Source organism: Rhodamnia argentea, chromosome 6 (assembly GCF_020921035.1).
Source record: "Rhodamnia argentea isolate NSW1041297 chromosome 6, ASM2092103v1, whole genome shotgun sequence".
Taxonomy (NCBI): domain Eukaryota; kingdom Viridiplantae; phylum Streptophyta; class Magnoliopsida; order Myrtales; family Myrtaceae; genus Rhodamnia; species Rhodamnia argentea.
In genome coordinates this window covers 29,385,426-29,406,273 of record NC_063155.1, presented here as the reverse complement: position 1 = coordinate 29,406,273, position 20,848 = coordinate 29,385,426, and the positions used below count along the sequence as shown (strand labels likewise).

The 20,848-nt window shown below is 40.4% G+C and overlaps 4 protein-coding genes across 6 annotated transcripts; 2 read left to right on the top strand and 2 right to left on the bottom strand.

Annotated features, from left to right (window-relative positions):
- The first annotated feature begins 1,484 nt into the window (after positions 1-1,484).
- Positions 1,485-3,383, top strand: LOC115756403 (non-functional NADPH-dependent codeinone reductase 2-like). Its single transcript, XM_030696156.2, has 4 exons — positions 1,485-1,931; positions 2,338-2,581; positions 2,664-2,843; positions 2,933-3,383. The coding sequence occupies exons 1-4, from the start codon at positions 1,594-1,596 to the stop codon at positions 3,155-3,157; spliced, it is 987 nt and encodes a 328-aa protein (XP_030552016.1). The 5' UTR covers positions 1,485-1,593; the 3' UTR covers positions 3,158-3,383.
- Positions 3,384-3,842: 459 nt separating this feature from the next.
- Positions 3,843-6,775, top strand: LOC115756424 (non-functional NADPH-dependent codeinone reductase 2-like). The gene is made up of 5 exons (XM_030696195.2): positions 3,843-3,904; positions 4,874-5,276; positions 5,447-5,690; positions 5,966-6,145; positions 6,274-6,775. Exons 1-5 carry the CDS (start codon positions 3,847-3,849, stop codon positions 6,496-6,498), a joined length of 1,110 nt encoding a protein of 369 aa, XP_030552055.1. The 5' UTR covers positions 3,843-3,846; the 3' UTR covers positions 6,499-6,775.
- A 256-nt stretch (positions 6,776-7,031) lies between these two features.
- Positions 7,032-11,903, bottom strand: LOC115756423. The gene is made up of 7 exons (XM_030696194.2): positions 11,403-11,903; positions 10,276-10,416; positions 9,827-10,192; positions 9,081-9,323; positions 8,485-8,577; positions 7,569-7,769; positions 7,032-7,460 (listed from the first exon to the last, which is right to left on the bottom strand). The coding sequence occupies exons 1-7, from the start codon at positions 11,727-11,729 to the stop codon at positions 7,248-7,250; spliced, it is 1,584 nt and encodes a 527-aa protein (XP_030552054.1). The 5' UTR covers positions 11,730-11,903; the 3' UTR covers positions 7,032-7,247.
- Positions 11,904-15,412: 3,509 nt separating this feature from the next.
- LOC115756446 (zinc finger MYND domain-containing protein 15) lies at positions 15,413-20,759 on the bottom strand. 3 transcript variants are annotated; one of them, XR_004017228.1, is made up of 12 exons: positions 20,596-20,759; positions 19,287-19,400; positions 19,088-19,206; positions 18,229-18,275; positions 18,060-18,160; positions 17,392-17,479; positions 16,820-16,928; positions 16,479-16,650; positions 16,303-16,374; positions 16,105-16,218; positions 15,828-16,009; positions 15,413-15,747 (listed from the first exon to the last, which is right to left on the bottom strand). XR_004017228.1 is itself a non-coding variant. In XM_048281063.1 (12 exons), exons 1-11 carry the CDS (start codon positions 20,695-20,697, stop codon positions 15,917-15,919), a joined length of 1,131 nt encoding a protein of 376 aa, XP_048137020.1. In that variant the 5' UTR covers positions 20,698-20,759; the 3' UTR covers positions 15,413-15,747; positions 15,901-15,916. The 3 variants fall into 3 exon arrangements, 1 of the variants encoding a protein (XP_048137020.1); XR_004017229.2 differs by having other exon boundaries at positions 19,088-19,183; positions 20,596-20,733; XM_048281063.1 differs by having other exon boundaries at positions 15,901-16,009.
- Between the last annotated feature and the right edge of the window lie 89 nt (positions 20,760-20,848).

Genomic DNA, 20,848 nt, shown 5'->3' with positions numbered 1-20,848 from the left:
AGGGAGGCAAAAAAAAAGGAAAAGGGAAAAAGAAAAACAGAAAAAATAATAAAATATGTGAAAAATGTTAGAATATTATTTAAAATTATCCATGTCAACATTGACAGTGCCACTAAAAATGACCGGTATCCACATCAGTAATTTTCAGCTAATATGATTGAAATGGTAAAAGGTAAAACGGTTGAGAACTTGATCGATAAAAATGTAAAAGGTTTTGGACTTTTTTGGCAAATTTTCCTAATCAAAGTACCGTCCATTTGAACAAATTGCGGCAGACAGCACACTGTGAATGTAATTATGTTGTCTTTCCAATGTTTATAAATAATCTGATAAATAAGTTCGCTCGGTCTCGTGAGACGCCAATAAAACGAGAAAAGTAATGATCACAACATGCAAACTTCCTCGTTTTATTGCTTAGCAAACGCTCCACAGGCGGCATCGTTAACGGAAATAGAACCCATTTAATTAGTCTAAGCCAATAAGGCTCGAAGCTGGAGACGATTCAAAAAAGCTTGTCATTTTCAAAATATGAGTAAAAAATTTTAGGCTGCGTTTCGCGGTCGGGATAAGATCCAGGATGCGATGAAATTTATCATATCATGTGTTTGATACCCGCTCGAGGCATGTTAAAGTGAGATACAAAAGGGATATAGTCCGCATAAAATTATCTCATGGAGGAGGTGGGATAAAGGTGGATAGATTTTTTAATTTTCATAATGCGAAGGTCCTTTTTTTTCAAATAACAAGTTTCTCAAACTAATAAAATTAAAATAGTATTGGAATATAAGTAACATTTAAATTCTAATATAAGAAATTCAAAATAACAAAAAAAAAAAGTAACAACAATTTCATTATTATTTATTCCTATTTTATTTATATTATAATTTGCATATCTTTTGTAATATATATTGAGATATATAGTATTTACATTTATGTTTATTACATATTCTAGGTATTTTAGTATTTTTGGACTGTCAGTATAGTTTACTATTCAATAAAATTTAATTAGAGAGCAATGGAAGGGGGAAAAAATTAACAAAAGAAAATAAGAAAAAAAAAATAAGTAATAGAAATGAAGCAGCCAAGTGCGTCACGAGAGGTTCTTACCATATCCGTTTATGCAACTTGTAAGTTTATTTATACTGATTTTTCATTCATACCAAACAATGGGTGAAATAGAATGTGAAAATATCTAACGTTATGATTGATGTATAAAATACAGCAAATTTTTTGAATTTCATATTTTATCACGCGAAATCCTATCCTGACTAGTATCTAGACGACCGAACCTAGATCTAATACACATCAGCATCGAGCTAGTCATGGGATTTTTTTTTTCCTTGGGTTGACCAACCCTTTAGTTTAGACCTTGACCAAATCAATCAAAACTTTGCCGATTCCCTCTCGGATTCCCTCCATCGTAGCACCCATAAACAAACGGCCGTCCGTTTCTCTCTGTCATTTCTCTTCCCAACGACTCTCCGTCATTATCATCGTCGTGGCGCAACTATAATTTAAAGAAAACGGACGGAGCAAGGAGAAGACTTTACCGGCTAGTTGCACTCTGATCTCCTCCCCCAAACCCGACCCGGAATGGACGCCCTCTCTGCCCACGCCCCGTCCAAGATCCCCGAAGCGGCGCTGAAGTCCGGCGGACGGAAAATGCCGCTCCTCGGGTTGGGCACCGCCGCGTCTCCGCCGGTGGCGCCGGAGGCGACGAGGCTGGCCGTCCTGGAGGCGGTGGAGCTGGGCTACAGGCACTTCGACACCGCGGCTCTGTACGGGACGGAGGAGCCGCTCGGCGAGGCCATAAGCGAAGCCCTCTCGAGGGGGTTGATCAAATCGAGAGAGGAGCTCTTCGTCACCTCCAAGCTCTGGTGCAGTGACGCTCACTCGGGGCTTGTCCTCCCTGCTCTCCAGAAAAGCCTCAAGTAATTACACAGCAGGAATCTCCACCCAAGTCCCTTTTTGCTTTTTTCCTTCGATTCAAGACGTACATTCAACGTTTCGATATGTAAAGATTCTCTGCATCATAAGCATGTAAATATGGGTTAGTTTAGACTGTGTGATTACGTTAATTTGCGCACGAACTATGTAAATCCGTATCTAAAGATCTCTTATTTAACTAGTTACCCTTTTCGGAGACATCCTCTGAGTTCTGAACTATACGGAGAACGGTTAGTGTTTGAAACTGGTGGCACTAATTGTTGTGGAGCCTTAGCTGGTAAATGCATTGCAGATGATATGAGTCTGTACAATGACATAAAGCTAAGACTGCGGAAGTCATTTGCTCTTGCACATTTCCTGATGATCTCTGCTTGTGTACATTCTGGTCAGAAATCTCAAGTTGGACTGCGTAGATCTTTACCTCATCCACTGGCCCGTGAGCTCGAAACCTGGAACGTACGAGTTCCCGATCAAGAAGGAAGAATTTCTACCCATGGACTTCAAGGCCGTTTGGGCTGACATGGAGGAGTGCCTAAAGAAAGGACTAACTAAACGTATCGGAGTCAGCAATTTCTCTTGTAAAAAGATCTCGGAAATTCTGGCTACTGCGCGAGTACCTCCAGCTGTTAATCAGGTGAATTTCTCTGATTCTTCTGATGTATGTCCTAGATGTTGGTATCACGTCATTTCGACGCTGATGCGTTGTCTCTGGCAAGGTGGAATTCAATCCGCTGTGGCAGCAAAAGAAACTTAAAGAGTTCTGCAGAGAACACGAGATCCTATTGACTGCTTATGCTGCTTTAGGCGCTAAAGGAACCATCTGGGGAAGCAATAGGGTCATAGAATGCGAGCACCTCAAGGAGATCGCTGAGGCCAAGGGAAAAACTGTTGCGCAGGTCAGGCGTTCTTCGGCCCTATTTTAGTGATTTTATCTTCCAGTTTTAGATGCATGAAGATGTCTGATGTTTCGGGTGGTGATAAACAGATTTGCCTGAGATGGGCATATGAGCAAGGAGTGTCTGTACTGGCCAAAAGCTTCAACAAGGAGAGAATGAAGGAGAACCTCGAGATTTTCGAGTGGGAGTTGACGGAGGAAGAGAACAAGAAGATAAGCGAGTTCCCCCAAAGCAGAGGCTGTCTTGGAGAAGATTACATCTCGGTGCACGGGCCTTTCAAGACGATTGAGGAGCTGTGGGATGGCGAGATGTGAGCAATAAAGGCTGGTCAGAACACTTTCTGGGCAGTTCCGAGTATTGTGAATGTACCTACCTCTCTTCGTATGGAAGAAAAGCTGGACATCACCTGAATTCTTAGGATTGAAACCTCACTGTTCGTGAATGGATCTGATCAGGTTTTTGCAGCTTGATTCCAACCTGAAGAAGTGTGCTTATTTTGAACTTCAACTGCTTTGAATCTGAAACGCGTTTCAACAGATGCCTGGAATCATTGAGAACAATGTTGCAGATTGCATTCAAACAGGTTTTCAACTCGCAAAGCTTTTGTGACATGTTCTTTTGCACTTCACCCTGGGGCTTTCAGCAATATGTGGTTTATAGCCTCATGGGAAGGCTTTCAATTATCCAGACGGCTGAACGAAACAACTAAAAAGATTCATTTGACGGCACAGAATGCAACGTAGAAGATGGACTCGAACAAACAAATACCGCGCAATTTTTTAGCCTCTACGAAACCTAAGACAAACATCATCTCGGTCACAATTTCGTTGCGACACTTACAGAAGGTCAATTGCAGAAGCTAATGACAGTTCAGATGACCAATTGGACCTAAGGAGTAATTACACTCCATGGTAAATGCATTTGACAAGCACATGCATTCCCACTTCAGCGGCAGCCCATGGCTCCCTTACAGAAGCTGCAAATCGTAGATACAGAGTTTTATATGAAGCTCAGATGCGGTATCTGCATTATTGGCAGAGAAGAACGAATTAAGACAATACGTGAGCAAGTTCCTCTGAATTCTTTCTCCCTATAAGCGCGTCTCTGAGTTTTTTAATCAAGGAATCTCACCAAAATCAACTTTTAACTTCCTTTCTCCTCCTCACCAATCCACTCACTGTAGCACCTCAATTTTATATTATAAAGTTCTTGTCATGTGCCTAACATCATATAATGTAAGCTTTGACGCACAGACCAAGACTTTTTCTTTGTTGTAATTAATACGCCGAAGCTAACCAAGATCTTATAATTAAATGTCAATGGGAGAGAGCCAGAAAAATTAGCACAAGGAATAACAAAGGACATTGACGGTGTACGTGGTTCCGTCCGAATGTCCGAACTTATATTCATAGGAAGAGCCAGTCGCAAATAATCTATTATAATAGAAAAATTTAAGATTACAAATCGCTCGCTCGTTCGAGTGTTTTCCAAACGGATTCGAGGAGTTCACCTTGCAGCCATGTACTCCCTTCTTCTTGTGCGTGGCCAGCCTTGGCTGTGGGGTCATGTCAACTTTGAGAGCAAACCCATTTGCTACTGCTCTCTCACCTTCACTGTGCGGCAAATGGAAGAGAGCTATCGTGCGGTCGTCGATCATAAAGAGCGTATATGTACCTCTTTTCTAGGTCAAAACCCTTCTGCCTCAAAAGAAGACCAGTCAACAAGTTGCTCCTTTTCCGACCAACAAAAAAAACAAGTTGCTCCTGTTTCTGACCAAAAACCCACAATCTAACACACACACACATATATATATATATATATATTAAACAAAGAATGTGAGCCCCTTCGTTTGTCCTTTAATGGCAGGTGACTTGCCCATTAGCTTTATTTCATCCACAACGAAGTGCTCATCCTTGGATATATTGATGTTTATCCAACCGGTTAGGGTTGGGTTCCGTGTATGTGTACGGCTCAAACTCGAGACATAATTGAACGTCCTTTTGCGTGAGTGGTTGCTCCATCACACTCAGGATCTCAAAGAGATTACCAAGGCAAAAGTTCCCTGCATCATCTGCTATCTCCTGCACAATCCAAGATGAAAACCAAATCTGACGTTACTCCGGCTAGCATTCCGGCAGCGGCATTGAAGTCCAGTGGCCGGAAAATCCCACTCTTGGGATTCGGCACGGCAGCGTTTCCGAATGTGGATCATGAAGTCACGAAGGCGGCAGTTCTTGGAGCAATTAAGCTGGGATACAGACATTTTGACACTGCAACTCTCTACCACACGGAGGAGCCAATTGGAGAAGCCATCGCTGAAGCGGTCTCGCAGGGGCTGATCAAATCAAGAGAAGATCTCTTCATCACCACCAAGCTCTGGTGCAGCGATGCTCATCCTGGGCTTGTCCTACCGGCTCTCAAGAATAGCCTCAAGTAAATTTCTCTCTTTTCTCAGCTATCTTGTAAACCTGGTCCTTTCTTGTCATATGAATACTCAACTTGTTGGACCAATAACTGTGATATGCCAGATAATCTTATGACAACCCGTTCTTACCCTGTCAAAAGTTTTCTGATAACCTCTAGTTTGTGAATATTCTCATCAGAAATATCAAGTTGGATTACATAGATCTCTATCTCATCCACTGGCCTGTGAGTACAAAACCCGGAACCTCCGAGTTCCCAATGAAGAAAGAACATTTCATGCCCATGGACTTCAAAGCTGTTTGGGCAGACATGGAGGAGTGCCAGAGAAAAGGACTCGCAAGAAGCATTGGGGTCAGCAATTTCTCTTGTAAAAAGCTCTCTTTCATCCTGGCCAATGCACAGATACCCCCTGAAGTCAACCAGGTGAACTTCTTCACAAGTTGAAGAAGTCCTACGAAAGAACTGACCCCATTCATTTGATTCCTGTCACGTCTAAATCGATGATGAAAAAGTGAAGATGCTATTGTTTCGGAGTGAAAATCTTGAATGATAGTATGCAAGATAGGTCAATTCCGTGTCTAAACAGTTGAGTACAACCATTTATTCAGGGCATCATGCTTTCTCCAACGGACTTTTGAATTAAGATTTTTCCGAATTTTTCGGGTTGATTTTGACCGAACATGTTAAAAATCTTGAAGGTAGAGTTTAATCCATTGTGGCAGCAAAAGAAGCTTCGGGAGTTCTGCGAGGCCAATGGGGTTCTGCTGACTGCTTACTCTGTTTTAGGAGCGGTAGTAAGCAATGGAGGAAGCAATAAGGTGATGGACTGTAAGCAGCTGAAGGAGATCGCTAGGGCCAAAGGGAAAACTGTTGCCCAGGTCTGATGCTTCTTGTTCTTTGAGTCTTTTAGCACCAATCATATAAGATGTAATCTCATACCTAGACTCATGTAAGGAGCAAGAAGAGTATTGGGAGATAACTGATGCCTGTTTGGTGGTGACAACAGATTTGTCGCAGATGGGCATATGAACAAGGGGTTTGTGTACTCGCCAAGAGCTTCAACAAGGAGAGGATGAAAGAGAACCTTGAGATTTTCGACTGGGAATTGACGGAGGAAGAATCGAGGAAGATCGACGAGATCCCGCAGAGCAGAGGATACCTTGGGGAAGAATACATCTCCGAGCACGGGCCTTACCGGACATTTGCCGAGCTCTGGGATGGTGGATTGTGAGCAGCCGAGGGAACTGAAGGACACTTCTTACAACTAGGTCTTGTATGTGCCACACTCTTTTGTTGGCAAGTAGTAACGAATGAATGGATCTGAATCCAGAGAGCAGGAAACTTATTTAGTAGAAAAGTCGTAATAAAGTTTTATTGGGGCTCGCATGAAGAGGCACCAAATTGCCGGAACATTTTCAATTTCAACTAGACAAAGTAGCTTGAAATTTCCACCAAAACAGGTCTTCAACCTGCAAGGCTTTTAAAAATTGCTCGTACATTAAACGGGAACCTGAAGGACACACACTGCTATTCAATGCTCCAAGAAGAATTTTACTCGGAGCCACACAATTTAGTCGCTAAATTGGATTCCAAAAGCCATACACGATTTCAGGAACTTGAAAGTATGTGGAATTATACCCTGGAACTTCTATAAAATTACACCATACCTTCTAACAGCACGAGTGATTTCATACAAGTACAACGGGCGTCAGATTTCGCAGATGAAACGTAGACGGTCAACAAGCCAGCCTTGCAAGTTGTCTATTTAAGCAAGATATTTCATGCACTGCCCATTCAATTTCATGACTAGATATGTACAAAACGCGGATGTCACATAAGTCGATCATATAAATGCTTTTATCATTGCTTCTAGACAGATCTCGTATGACCAGACATGCTGTGGAGCTCAAATAGCCCCCTAGGAAGAGGAAACAAGTATTTGAGAATGGATTACTCGTGCAGTAATGGATCAGCACGACTTTAGCATCTTTTGGGCCTTTCATAACTTGGAGGCAGCGAAGGGCAGTTCTCGTTCATGTTGGCATAGGGTTCTATGGTGTTATACTCTGGCAATTCCATCCAATATTCCCCAAGAATCTGACAAAACGGAAGTTTACCGCCCTTGTTACTGCACCAACTTGGCAGACGAGTACGGTTATTCTCAAAAATCTTCAGCATGTAAGCATCACGAATCTGAGATCAAAGAAAAGTTGGGTCATATGCCGTAACGAATTTTCCATGATGACCTTTGGGATACAAAACTATAAGAGTAGATCATGAAATAGGGTATTCATGACTCACCGTGAACTCAGTTACTTGAACAGAACTTGAAATGGGACCAAATACTCCAGCTTCCTTGTACATCGCGAGTATAAAGGCAACGCATGTGGTTGATTTCCCATCACTATACATCCAATCATCTTGTTCAGGAGTAGTAAGTAGTTCATCAAATGATATCCCTCGCTTCTCAGTCTCTTCTAGTAACCCATATAAGTCCAATTCCTGCGACAAAGCCACAAATGCATGATCTTTGTGAATGCTAGACCCTGTCGGAGAAACCAGCCAGTAAATGATGAAAATTCTGTCCTTAAAAGAATTAGGAATCACAAGATAATCGTTTCGACCTCAATATAACACCCCCCTCCCCCTCTTTTCTTTTTCTTTCTTCGTTCTTCCTCTTTTCTCCTTCCCATCCCCATTCCCCGTGCCAAATAACAGCCAAACAGCAGTAATGAGCCACTTTGTCTCCACAAGACAAGTACACAACGCCAATTATGAGGTTCAACTCCTCCACCTCTCCAGCTCACAAGAATGAGATGCCACAAAGACAGCAGCCACTTGGACTTGGTGACAAACAAGATGTCAAAAGGAATTTCTGTCCATCCATATTAGAAAGACTAGCCAAATGCCTAAGACCCATGCTTCATCTATGCAAATTATGTACTTAAAGAAAGCAACCGATACCAGGATACCAGTCACACCACCACTCTTTTGCTTCCTCTCTTTTTCCCTGATTTGAACATCTATGATCTCCGATGATATATGAACAGACCAGAATATCCATACAGTTAGTACCAACTCCTCATTAAGGGAATTTGCCATTAAATCCACAAAACTCAAATTGTTTCTGATGCTAGGACAAAGGATAAAATAAGCAAATATTAGAAATTAAAAAAAGAAAACCAGAACTGGAAGTATGACCAGACAGCAGCTATACCTCAGTACCAAGGCGCTTATTCAAAGCTTCATTCCACATATTTGCAGCATATGCTGGCTGCAATCTCGTCCACATTGACATGACAGAAACAACCTATCAAAAAGCTCCAAAATATCAGGAAACATATTGATAATTCCGGAAATTATCCTGAACCAAAAAATGCCACACTGCAAAAGAATATGGCTCTTCATTCACTAGGAATAAAAAAAGAAAAAAAAAAAAAAAGCCAAATTGTTACAAAGGTTGGAAAATTCAAAGCAATTCCAGAAAGTAAAAACTCTCTTGATCATATTTCAAAAGAAAAGAAACATGCATATTTCAATTTTAAAATGCTACTTGAAGCACATGCTAAGCACTATTCCCCTCTTACAGCAATTGCATTGAGCAGGTCTAGGAGATTCATCAATCTCAAACTTCCCATTTTCAATCCCAAAGAAATAGCAACAACAAATTACCAACTACCATCAGATCCGCTGCAGAATAATTACTCTGAATAACAAGGTTGCAACAGATGCAGAAGATAAGTCAATTAATAAAATCACTTCCCACAACTTCACATATCCACACAGATCAAAATGAATAAGGAGAATGCATACCAAGTGAGCATCAAGAGGAGGAGGATAGTTGTCTCCTATGGTATCAATCCAACTGAAAATCATGTTGTGATAACCATAAGGCTTCCCTGACATGCTTCGAGCGTATTCCCACGCTGCCGTGGAGTCAAACTTTGCACGCACATCTGGATGTAAAGGAAGCAAGGCAATCTGGGGATTGGAATTGTCTTTTAGAGCCAATTCCCACCACTCTTGCCATGGAATAACCACAATAATTTCTTCCCCCTGCAAATGAATGAGCAAAATGCGATCAATATGGTGGAAGGATATATCAAAACGTAGTCACACGAATCATACCTGTGTTCATTATTAACAATTTCGTTGTTCTAAGCCCAAGAAAAATCGCAAGAAAAACAATTGTTTTCTTCTAGACACTCAAACTTAATAGACAACAAAAAGATTCTTGGCAAAATCCTACGATGTTAGGAGGGGAAAACATAAGTCTCTCTTTCAACCGAGACAATAAGGGGGATACATTCCCCAGCAGGAGCAAGAGGCAAGACAAAAACCGGCTCTGAAGTTTATATTGTTGGAATAATTCGCAGGAGACCACACAACAAGTGATGGTCAGATTTCATGTTTCTACTCTTTGGTGTCAAGTTCAAGTGCGTACAGTTCATTTTACATAACCTCAATCCCTATGTTAGATCAATCGAACTTCGTTTTACTGATTTGTGAACGTCAGAAACTGGTATAGAGAAATCCAAAAATGAAAAAGAAAAACACACCTTCTCATTCTCGTGTCCTGATTCACCAACCCACAAATTACCATGTTCATCCTTCAAGCAAACCGCAGTGTGACCCGCAAAAGCACCAGTTACCCATTTCTCCAATGTTTCAAAACCACCCCACCTACCACGGATCTTGGACACTGCTAAAAAATCGCCAGTATGAACATCTTCCGGATTAATAGTTGTGTACCAGGGCTTAGGACGCTTTTCAAATGTAGCGCCCATATGGTTCTTCAGGAAAGCTAAATTAGCATTCTGACCCCAAACAGTGTTAGAAAACAGGGGCAATACATCAATTAGAGAAAGCAATGTGCCCAGCATTCCTGATGGCATAAGAAACGCAGAAATTCCGTGCTGCTTTACCTGCTCAACATCCAACTCAAACGTTATTCTGATGCAACAATGAGATTTCTAATTCACAACTAAATCAAACACATGAGGCATACATATTCCAACTCTGCTTGTTCTTCCCATGAGTCAAACTTCAACGTGTGCTCTCTAGCAGAAAAGTAATAGTCCCATGTGATCCTGTATGGTGTTGCGAAAACATACAGATCCATGCACGTCCAGCTATGTGGTTCAGATGTCTGCAAGGAGAGAGCAAGAAAATATCGAATTATTCAATCTGCAGTGAAGGAAGCGACCAGCAAGTGAAGAAACCCCAAAATTCGAGTGATAATCTAATTGTATTAAAGAGGCATGGTATGCGATTTAGTTAGAACCATTTTAAACCATTTGAGACTGGAATACAAGCAGCCGCCATTCAAGCAATTAACTTAAACTTTCTCTACCACACGCAAGGGCAAGAGCTTGGGAAACTTTGTATGTAAAACCTAATCAATCGTTTAATGCCAGTACCCATATCCAACCCAAATATTGACTCCATACAACCAGTGCAGAGTAAAGACATTGAGACACTTTTCATGTTTCCACAATCGTTTCTACCTTAACTAATGAACTAATAACAAGTCACATTTATTGGGCTGTCATTCACTCCCCCATTGACAGGAAAGCACGGGAGTCCCGGTAGAGTCTTGGGCGGCAGCACCCCTTGGAGGCCATAAGGTTTTTATAATTTGAATCCATATTTTATTGGTAATTTGGGCTTAAAACCATAAATAGTTGTTGTTATATATACACTATGTTTCGCTTGCGATAGAGTGATGCAACAGAGAAGTGCGAGTGCTAATTATAATGGAATTCCTCCGTCGGATGTGTCTCCATTTGTCTTTCTCGCTTTAAATTTCTATTTCGTTATTGTTTTGCGCCAATTCCTAACAAGATTTGATACCAAAAGATACTAGAATGTTAAATCCAGTCAAAAACGTCATCACAACCGATAAGAATGATGACAGATGTAATGTCAAGTCCATCTCCTACGATCCAGACTCTACTCACCAGCACCTATAACCTCCATTTGCGCTAAGCAAACCTACAGAGCACCGCTTCACCAAGCTAAGTTCAATATATTACGAATTTCGTTCGCAAGTAGAATATAGACTAAAGAACAATTTAACGGGACGCACCAGCGTCTCTGTACCCGACCGGTATCACAGAGGCATAGAAGACGAACCTTCAAGTACAGAACGCCGCCGCCCAAGCCAGGCCCATCGCGATCACCCTCGCTGAACTCGAGACGGGCTTCGTTGCCATCGAAGCAAGCCCCGTTCCACCGGACGGAACCGTTGCCCGGGGCGACGGACCCGACGAAGGATGGCAACAAGTCCACCGCACTGTGGAAGTTGTTGAGCACCGGCCACGATATCTGGCGGGGCAGCACGGGGAGGACGTCCTTGACCTTGAACGGGACCTTGAAGGCGAGGGCCGAATCACCGAGGAACCCTAGAATCAGGAGCCAAGGGAAGAGGGATCGGCATGGGGATTGAGCGGCGCGAGGCATGGATTGCGACTGCGATTGCGAATCGGAGGGGTGACGATTCCGAGGGAGGACTATCGAATCGCTTTTCGTCACAAACGGAGGGGAAATGGGTAGTCCGCCATGGAGGGTTTGCGCGAGCTAGGAGGATACTTGATTTTCTGGGGATGGAGTTGGGAGCGGACTTACGGAGAGCTAACCGCGGGAGTTAACGTAGAATATTCCCTCCCCCCACCCTCGTGGACTGGACTGGAGGGCGACGATGACGTGGCGCTTGGTGGGGCCCGCATTTGGAATTTCCCCCCATCGAACTCTCGATGAATTTGAGGTTTATTTATTGAAGAAGGTCTTATCGGATATTCCATAACACTTGTCGGAAACACTGAAAGGAAAAATTCGCCAGTCATGATTTTTGCCCTTTTTTTGGTCGGACCCAAGGATGATTACGCATGATAAAAGTAAAGCACTAACGTCGCAAAATTGGAAACATTTCTCAGTCGCTTATTAAGTGTTGACCGGATACTCGCCAATAAAATATCGAGTTAATATCACAAAAACCTCAAATTGATATGTCCATGTCAAATTTATTTTAAATTATTTTTCTATTCATAAAAACTTTCAAATTGATACGCCTATAATAAATTTGCTCCAAACAATTTTTCCGACCACAATAAACTCAAACTGGTATACATGTGACAAATTTACCTTAAGCTAATTTTTTGGCTACCAAAAATCTCAAATCGGTATGCTTGTAATAAACTTACTCCAAATTGATTTTTCAACCCCCAAAAATCCTTAACTTGTGATAAATTTACCCTTTGTTAGTTTCCTAAAATTGGATTAATATTACAAAAAATCCCAAACTACTACATATATGACAATGAGAAGATAAAAATCTCAAATTGGTACATCTCACAATTGTCGCATGACATCTAACTCCGCAATTTAACTGTAAAATTTAACGAAAATTAACATAGGGTAAATTTTTCACAAGTGTACTAGTTCGGGATTTTTAGTGGTCAAACAATTAGTTTGAGGTAAATTTGTCACAAATCTACCAGTTTGAGGTTTTTGGTGGTAAAAAAAAAAATTGGATAAATTTGTCAAATGTGCACTAGTTCGGGATTATTTATGGTCAAAAAATTAGTTTAGGGTAAAATTTCTCACGGGCGCACTAGTTTGGGATTTTCGTAATATTAACCTAAAATATTTGATAAAAAGGGAAAAAAATGAAAAGTGAATTTATTTTGCAAAAAATAAATAATTAAATGATTTTTTTAAGTGATCACTTATATCACTGATAAAAATAAACAAATTAAAAATATTTTCATCTATATTAAAATATTCAGATATAAATTATTTACAATGAGAAAAAAAAAACTTTCATGTACTAATTATTCCAAACAATACGAGCGATCTCTTATAAAAAATTGTTTGCAAAGTTATTTATTTTTTGCAAAACAAACGGAACATAAATATCCTTATAATGTAGTGCGTTGTTGTCAAATTACATTCTTCCCTTTTTAAAATTGTACAATTTACATCATGACCTTTGTCGATAACGTAGATAGGTGATTTTGTGGGGACCTTCATTTGTGGAACTTTAAATGAACTCCGGCCCTAATTGCTCTAACACGACAATCACAGCCTTGAGTCTTACGCCCCTCTTGCTATTTTTTATTTCGTAGCATGTTGATGGTTTTATTCTTTAACACGAGGGTAAATCATTTGAGAATCGAGTGCGGGGTTGAGGGTGGCAATTTCTAAGATGATACGATCAGAACGTGACACGAAGTTAACGAGGCTAATCGGGCTTCGATCAATTCCTTGTCAAACCCGCTAGACGTGGTTTTAATAATCGTGTCAGGGTTCGTGTTCAACTCACCAGACACAAAAATTGACCACGTAACCAATCTAACTTGGCGGGTTTGCGTTGAAAAGACTTGTACGTGACCAGTTTAGACATGACTAAATAAAAACTACTATTTGCATGCTATTCACTATCGAAATATTAAATTGACGGTGTCTCATTGGTCATGAATATCAGTTTTAATTGGATCCAATGGCATTTTGTTGACGGATTATTCTGATTTGTAAATGATTTCACGAAAAGTGAAAGATATTTCGTGTCAAACTCATGCTGGGGTTTGATTTCGTATGCAATCGCATTTACCTGTCAACCCGTATATTTAATCGAGACACACGAATCTTGTCGTATCAACCGTATGTTAAAGGTAGAATGCTCCGTTCCTTTTCTTTGCTATAGGTTTTCAAAATTGTACTAAATGGTAAGTTTTGACGTTACATCGCATTTCAATACATAAGGACTCGAAATAAATCTTGCAAATTGTTTATGCCAGTTGCCAAAATCCTAGAACGTGGGAGTACATTTTAAGGCCCACAAGCGAGAGTTGTAATGCTAAGAGCCAGTATGACAATCCTGATGACTTGAAAAAATAATTCTGATTAAAATAACTTTTTTCTGATTTTGCTTCCTATATAAATGTTAGAGAATCAGAACGCGTTTGGTAACTATCTAAAATTTATGTTCTTGGAACAAAAATATATTTGATAACTATACAAAATTTCTGTTCTCGAAAACAACTGCGTTTCCCAATTTTTGTCATTTAAATCAAATAATTACGTAGTTACTTTGTGACATTTCATCCTACATTTCAAATTAATCGAAGATTAATTCATATTAATTTGCTTATATAACATATTACATATTGAAATGTAAAAATAAATATCAAGAACCATCACGAGTTATTTTCGTCATTTATTGTGTGGCTTTATCAAACTCTTTTAAGCGAGCAAACAATCGACACGAGCAACACCCTCATTTACGCAAGGAAAATGCATTGTCTTGCCCTGCATTGATGTGCGTTTTTGGTTCTAGGAAATCAAATCTCAGTTTTAATTCATCGACAACTTAAGTACGACAGCTTGCTAAGTGTTCACAATAGTTATTTGTCTTTTTTCCAAAATTTTCTAAAACTAGACTAAGTTTAAAAATACATAAACCTAGATAAATCACAACCAATGAATTCAAGTGCGGAATCAAGGAATCATGGCATTGATAAATCGTATCATAAAACCCTAATGAAGCCCTAAGGGCTTAGAGAAATGTGGTTCGAGTTTAATTACAAATGTGTTTATGATTTTTTTTAAAAGAACAAAATATATTAAATCTAGGGAATCTATGTCCAAATTTATGAAAATTAGGTCAAACTAACCTAATACAAGCTTATTCTATTCTTAGGGATATTTTCAAATTTTTTTATTTTTTATATTTTATTATCTTATATATTTTTCTTTGAAAATGAGACCTTGTTCTGTTTTAGGTCGAGAGAATTGACAAGAAAAAATGAAAGATATGAAAATTCATTCTGTTTTGTTATTCCCAAAAGTGATTCTTTTTTTCATAACCAACTTTTTTTTTGTTCTTGTTTTTCTCCAAAACTGTTTCTAAAAACAGAATCGGAATCATTTACGTTATCAAATAGGATTCATCTTCTTTTTTTTCCGAGAACACAATTAAAGAATCAGAATCGCTGCCACACGTGCCCTAAAAGTAGTTTTGGTAAGCACCATCGTGGCATCATGGTGACATCACTAATCCAATAAAGCTCGACTTCGTTAAAGAGTATTCCTAGCAATGTATTCCTAGCTTTGAAGAAGCTAAGCTATCCAGTATTCCTCAGCATTCAACGTACCAAGGGGGACTGCCATGGCAGAGTTGTATCTCACGCTCGATGGATATCTTACACTCGATGGACTGCCTTGTTCTCACAGCAGCAATCTTTTGGCCGAGTCCCTCTATTACTGAATGTCAATCAGGTGTGTGACAGGGAAATGGAGGACCAAGGGCCAGTCCTAGAGCAAGTCCAAAGTCACCATTGCGCAAAGATGAACTTCACTGTTGCTACATAAACTAACCCTCGTTATGCGGAAGTCATACCTCTTGAAGTTTTCATTCTCCCCATCCAATTCAGGTTGGATTGGTGCGGCTAAACATCAAGCAGAGGATCATCTCAAGTACCTGGCGAGTGGGTAAATACAAGTTGCACAATCAGTTTAACCTTTTAAATTAGCCTAAAAAACTTACTTTACTAAACTTACCAAAGCCAGATGCTCCATCATTCGACAGAACCATCTCCGAATGACTAAATATGATCTTTGACGAATACATTACTTCTCAATTCAGTGGTTCATATTCCAAAGAGGAAGCAATTTGAATAGCACGGAAGAAGAAGTGCATTGTTTTCCACCGCCATCGGCTGCCTGAATGGATTCAATTGGATCTACAAGCAGCAGAAGCATCAATCACAGCTTGCTTAAGTTTGTGCTGTCGGAAATAAGCTTTTCAAAACACGCAAAGAGGAGAAATGAGACACACTGGAAGAGAAAAAGATATGCCAGCGACAGTGTTCATGCAATGAGCTGCAAGATGACAAGCCTCTTCACAGTAATCAGAAAAAACTGCAGGGACATTCATTTCTTGTATCAGCTCCTGCAAATATCCAAAGAATAATTTTAAAAAAAAATTACGAGAGGAAAAGGAGACAAATGTATCATGGAGTTATAGAAGACCCACAATTGTAGGTAACCAGCACCTATAAGCAGCAATGCCAGCATTAGGAGCAACAATCAAATTAGGGAAAGACTCCTGTCGACATAACAGAACTTATCAAAAAATTACATTGAAATTCCAAACAGAGAAAGAAATTTTACATGAGAAAGAGAGAGAGAGAGAGAGAGAGAGAGAGAGACTTCTGATATATTCCTGTAGATATCATGATAACAGCCTCTCCGGAGCTGCAAGATAACTGTGGAGTCATAGGCAGTGTTTAAACTTTCGCTCTCATGAGAACTTGTGGATTTGCAGTCACAGTCGGTTTCACTACACTGAGCATAACCACCAACTTTAATTGTCTCACCATCCCTATTCATTGCCCAAAAAAAAAAAAAAACGAGGGAAGAAAGAAGATATGGAAGAGGGTTACAATTTGTCCAGTTATATATAAGATCATGCAAAAGTCCACCAGAAAGATCAAAAAGTACGTGGTAAATAAGTGAATACATGTCAAGCCCAAAAAAATGAATTGAGTCACCTATGCTCTGGAACTGCGGGTCCAACAAGCACAATATGAATCCGCAAGCCAGGAAAAAGTGCCTGCAACTCACCAAAGGCCGGAAGTTGTAGAAGCTCCTTCTCAGGCCCTACAGGACACTAGTAGTTAAGTGTGAAGCTTTACCATTTCACACACACACACATGAATTTATGCATGTATGTTCTTGTACAAGGCTTAACTTCGTCTCCATGATTAGAGGCATCAAGGCAACTGATGCATCAGCTGTTTATTGTGATTTTTTATCCATTTCAAAATATCGTAGAAAGCTAGCTACTCATGTTTGACAAGTGCCTCAAAAGTAGAGACAAAGTTTTCGGACGTCCCTGACAGGATTGCATCCAAGGTTCAGAATGAGGACATTTTATATGGCCGAAGTGGTCTTCATTTAGCATCGGTGAACAGAGTAGCAATAAGGCTAGGGGAGAAATCTTCTCTACATTTATGTTAGCCTAAGTCAACAGGAGAACAATATAAATAAGCAGTGGAAATGAAGAGAAGTTCTCCACAAAAAAGCATTCCCGAGAAGGAAAATGTTCAGGGCTAGAAATTACCAACATAGTGGACACGCAGTTCCTTGCTAGCGCCAATAGGAAAAATCCTTGCACTAGTAATATGAATGGCATGGTATATCAACATTGGCTGAGAGAGAGAGAAATAGAGGAGTAAATAGCTTAAAACACGTATAACATGCATAAATATGCATGCATCAACTTTTGTAGGCAACGAGGTATCTGGTGGAAGAGAACATAGTCGCATTTCTGCGTGCAATAAAAGATCTTGACATTTGGACCAATCTGATTTTCACATAACACCCTGGTGGTGCAGTAATTGTTCATTAATAAGAAGGGCACTGAACCACCTCTTGGTTTCACACAGAAGTCTACCTTTAATGGCATTGATTAAAATCATTTAATGTACTGGACAAGCTAATCATTTTAATAATGTAAAATACTAATTTGACACTTCAAAGCCCAAGCTCCAAACATCCGCAAACCCAACTAAATCTCTTTCTGCTATATACAACAAGTTTTCCATGGACTCAGAGTTGAGAAGATAAAAACCAGATGTCTGTTCATCAAAATGCCCAACTTCTAGATAAAAGACCATCCAAATGGCTAAGGTCAAGCTTGTTTGAACATACTAAGAGATGTAACAAGGGGTATACAATAAGCAGAATGCATAATGATTCACAACAGAGGGTAAGAATTAACATGAGTACCCATTGAAGGAGTAAAGCAACAGGTGAGTTAAACGGTATATGCCTCCACCTATAATAGTCCTCCCAACCACTTAGATGGTCTGACATTGGAGACACTGGGCCTGCACAATTTTTTAGTCAAGTATTTTTTAAGGCTCAACTTAGTAAAGCTGGAAGCCATTGGTTATACCTCTACATGGGCATAACATTCTCGGAAGATCCCAACTATTGTGAAACCTGCCGCCAAATAAAGTTTGTAAGCAGATATCAAAGATAGTATCATTCACCAGACCGGATCGGTAAAAATTAGGCCATGCCAATTCTTGATTCCCATAACTGTCACAGCAAATACTTCAAAAGTGCAAAGAATAAGAGATCCTTCTTATGCTACTTTATCAACACATACAGCAAATTCACAGGTGAAACGTCATGTAGCTCAGTCAGCTAAAGCTTAGTGCTAATAAGGTGGATCCATAAGAAATCACAAACAGATTCTCCTACAATGGGCTGACACATCAATAACTGAAGGGTGACCTATATTTTCCATAAGATGCAATAAATGCTGGTCCTAATAAGATGGAGACAGGAAAAATTTTCTACAGTTCCTTAGCAAAGCCATGTATGAAAGTGTTGGAGCTAAAAATCAAATACCAGCTAAACTAAACTCCATTAAACACAAAGAGAGGGGTGAAACAATCCGCTAAGAGATTTAAGACGGAACCATCACATATCTTTCAGCAACAGAAGCATTTTTCTCGTTGTCCTGGTCAAGGTGTACAAGCACCAGAAAATTGCCTGTTTGAGAAACATTTGGCCCATACAACATCAGTTGGTTGACATCCCAGCCAAACAGAGCATACTATAATTTCAAGAAATTAGGAGCATACAAGAGATACCCCCATAGTCATACACCAGAACAAGTTTACACTAAATAAACTCATAACCAGAAGCACGAACCAGAACACAACAAAGTAAGATCCCAGAATGAAGAGAAGAACTCAGAAAGAATGCCAATAATGAATATATAGATTAAAGGAGTACCACAGAACCTCAAGTCGTCGAAAGAATTGCTCGATGGGTGGCACTTGCATTCATACATCCACATCCCAACCTGATGAATGCCCCTTTTGTTCAAGAACGAACACCTGCCGACTCGTTTTTGACAAATCTAAAACAAATATCATCAATTTAGTTTCCCACAACAAGCCAGAAAAGGCAAGAAATATTCTGAAGGAAAACGAGAGTCACCTCAACTGTGGCTTCTTGACAGTACGTGAAAGGAAAAACATTCAATGCTTCAGCATGCGTCATTTGTTGCTCTAACCTTGCACATTCTTCTTTGTGAGCACTCCAATGAGAAATCTGAGGAACACCAGGGAAAAAGAAGAAGAAAAAAAAGCCCTCTTGTCACAAGCCCAACATATTAGTAGTTTGGATAGATATCAGATCAAGATATTTCAATTGAACAAATTCTGATCATGACATCGGCATGCTTTGCCTCTAGATACTCTTTACACGGAGAGAGCATTTTATGTGGCAGAATCGCAGTAATACCACTTGTCCTGCCAACGCTGTACCACCTAGGCACAAGCAAACACAATAACCACCCAAATTTTCAATTTGTAAAATTGGAGGACATGATTGGCTCAATGATACCACACAAGCATTACATATTATATTACTGTTGTGTAAGATAAATTATCCGTTCAAGGGCTCGGCCCTGTGCATTTAATCACTGGGTCCAACCACCACCCAACCGATTGCTATTCCTTCTGTCAGCCTTGATTTTTTTTTCCCAATCGAAAATCATGGCATAATTTCTAGTTTCAGCAAATGAACTTTCATTACATGATATCATGAGAGCCAATAATGCGACGTAGGAGCCGTGCCTGCCAGTGCAAGGAGAGGCTGTAAGAGGTGTCTGAGCTTTTGGTGATTGAGAGGATCATAATTTCATAATTTGCATTTTCCTCCAAGTCCACCAACTAATGATCCACTTAAAACATGTAAGTTATGATCGGTCTAGCAAGCAACACTGGACCTGCTGAGCAAATGCTCTGCTGGAAAAATCAAACACCGAAACAGGGATGCGGCTGCACTTGCGTTGTCCATCGTCTCAGACCCACTCACCTCTTGAATAATCACACATCACCAGATGCAAAATCTCCATCATGCACCATTTGCCCGTTGTTCATAGTTCGGATTACACGGCATTAAACTACGCCAGCACTACAGAGCACAAAACTCTTTCTGTTCACTTGGCGTGAGTTCGCAAAGCAACCCACCCAACACCCCCCCCAAAACCCTCCACCCCACCCCACCCCAACAAAAGGCGTGCAGGTCGAATCGGTGACACCAGTGCCAACAATGAAGTGCTGACCGACTAATCAACCCTCGCGCACACAATCAACCGAACCAAGGGAAATATTCCACAAGGCTAAGGACAAAAACCGATGAACTCGCTGGGCTCCTATGTAAATTTCGGATGGTGGAGCAAGAATTGACGACGAGAACAAGTGACGAATCGAAAAATAAGAAGAAGTAAATGGATCGTCACCTGGTGAGAGACGGAGCAGTAACCGACGGCTCCGCAGCGAGCGCACCGCCTTTTGACAGGGCCGATGCACCTCGTCCCCCTTCCCTTCCCTGCGCACTCCATGGCGGTTCGGACTGTTGGAGCTTCTGCGATACTGCCCGGTCCTGTCTGTCCTTGGAGCGGAGAAATGGGAACTTCGGGAGCTAAGGGAAAACGTTGTTTGGACAAAAGTTTTTTACTACTGATATATTCACGTGACGAAAGAAATATGAAA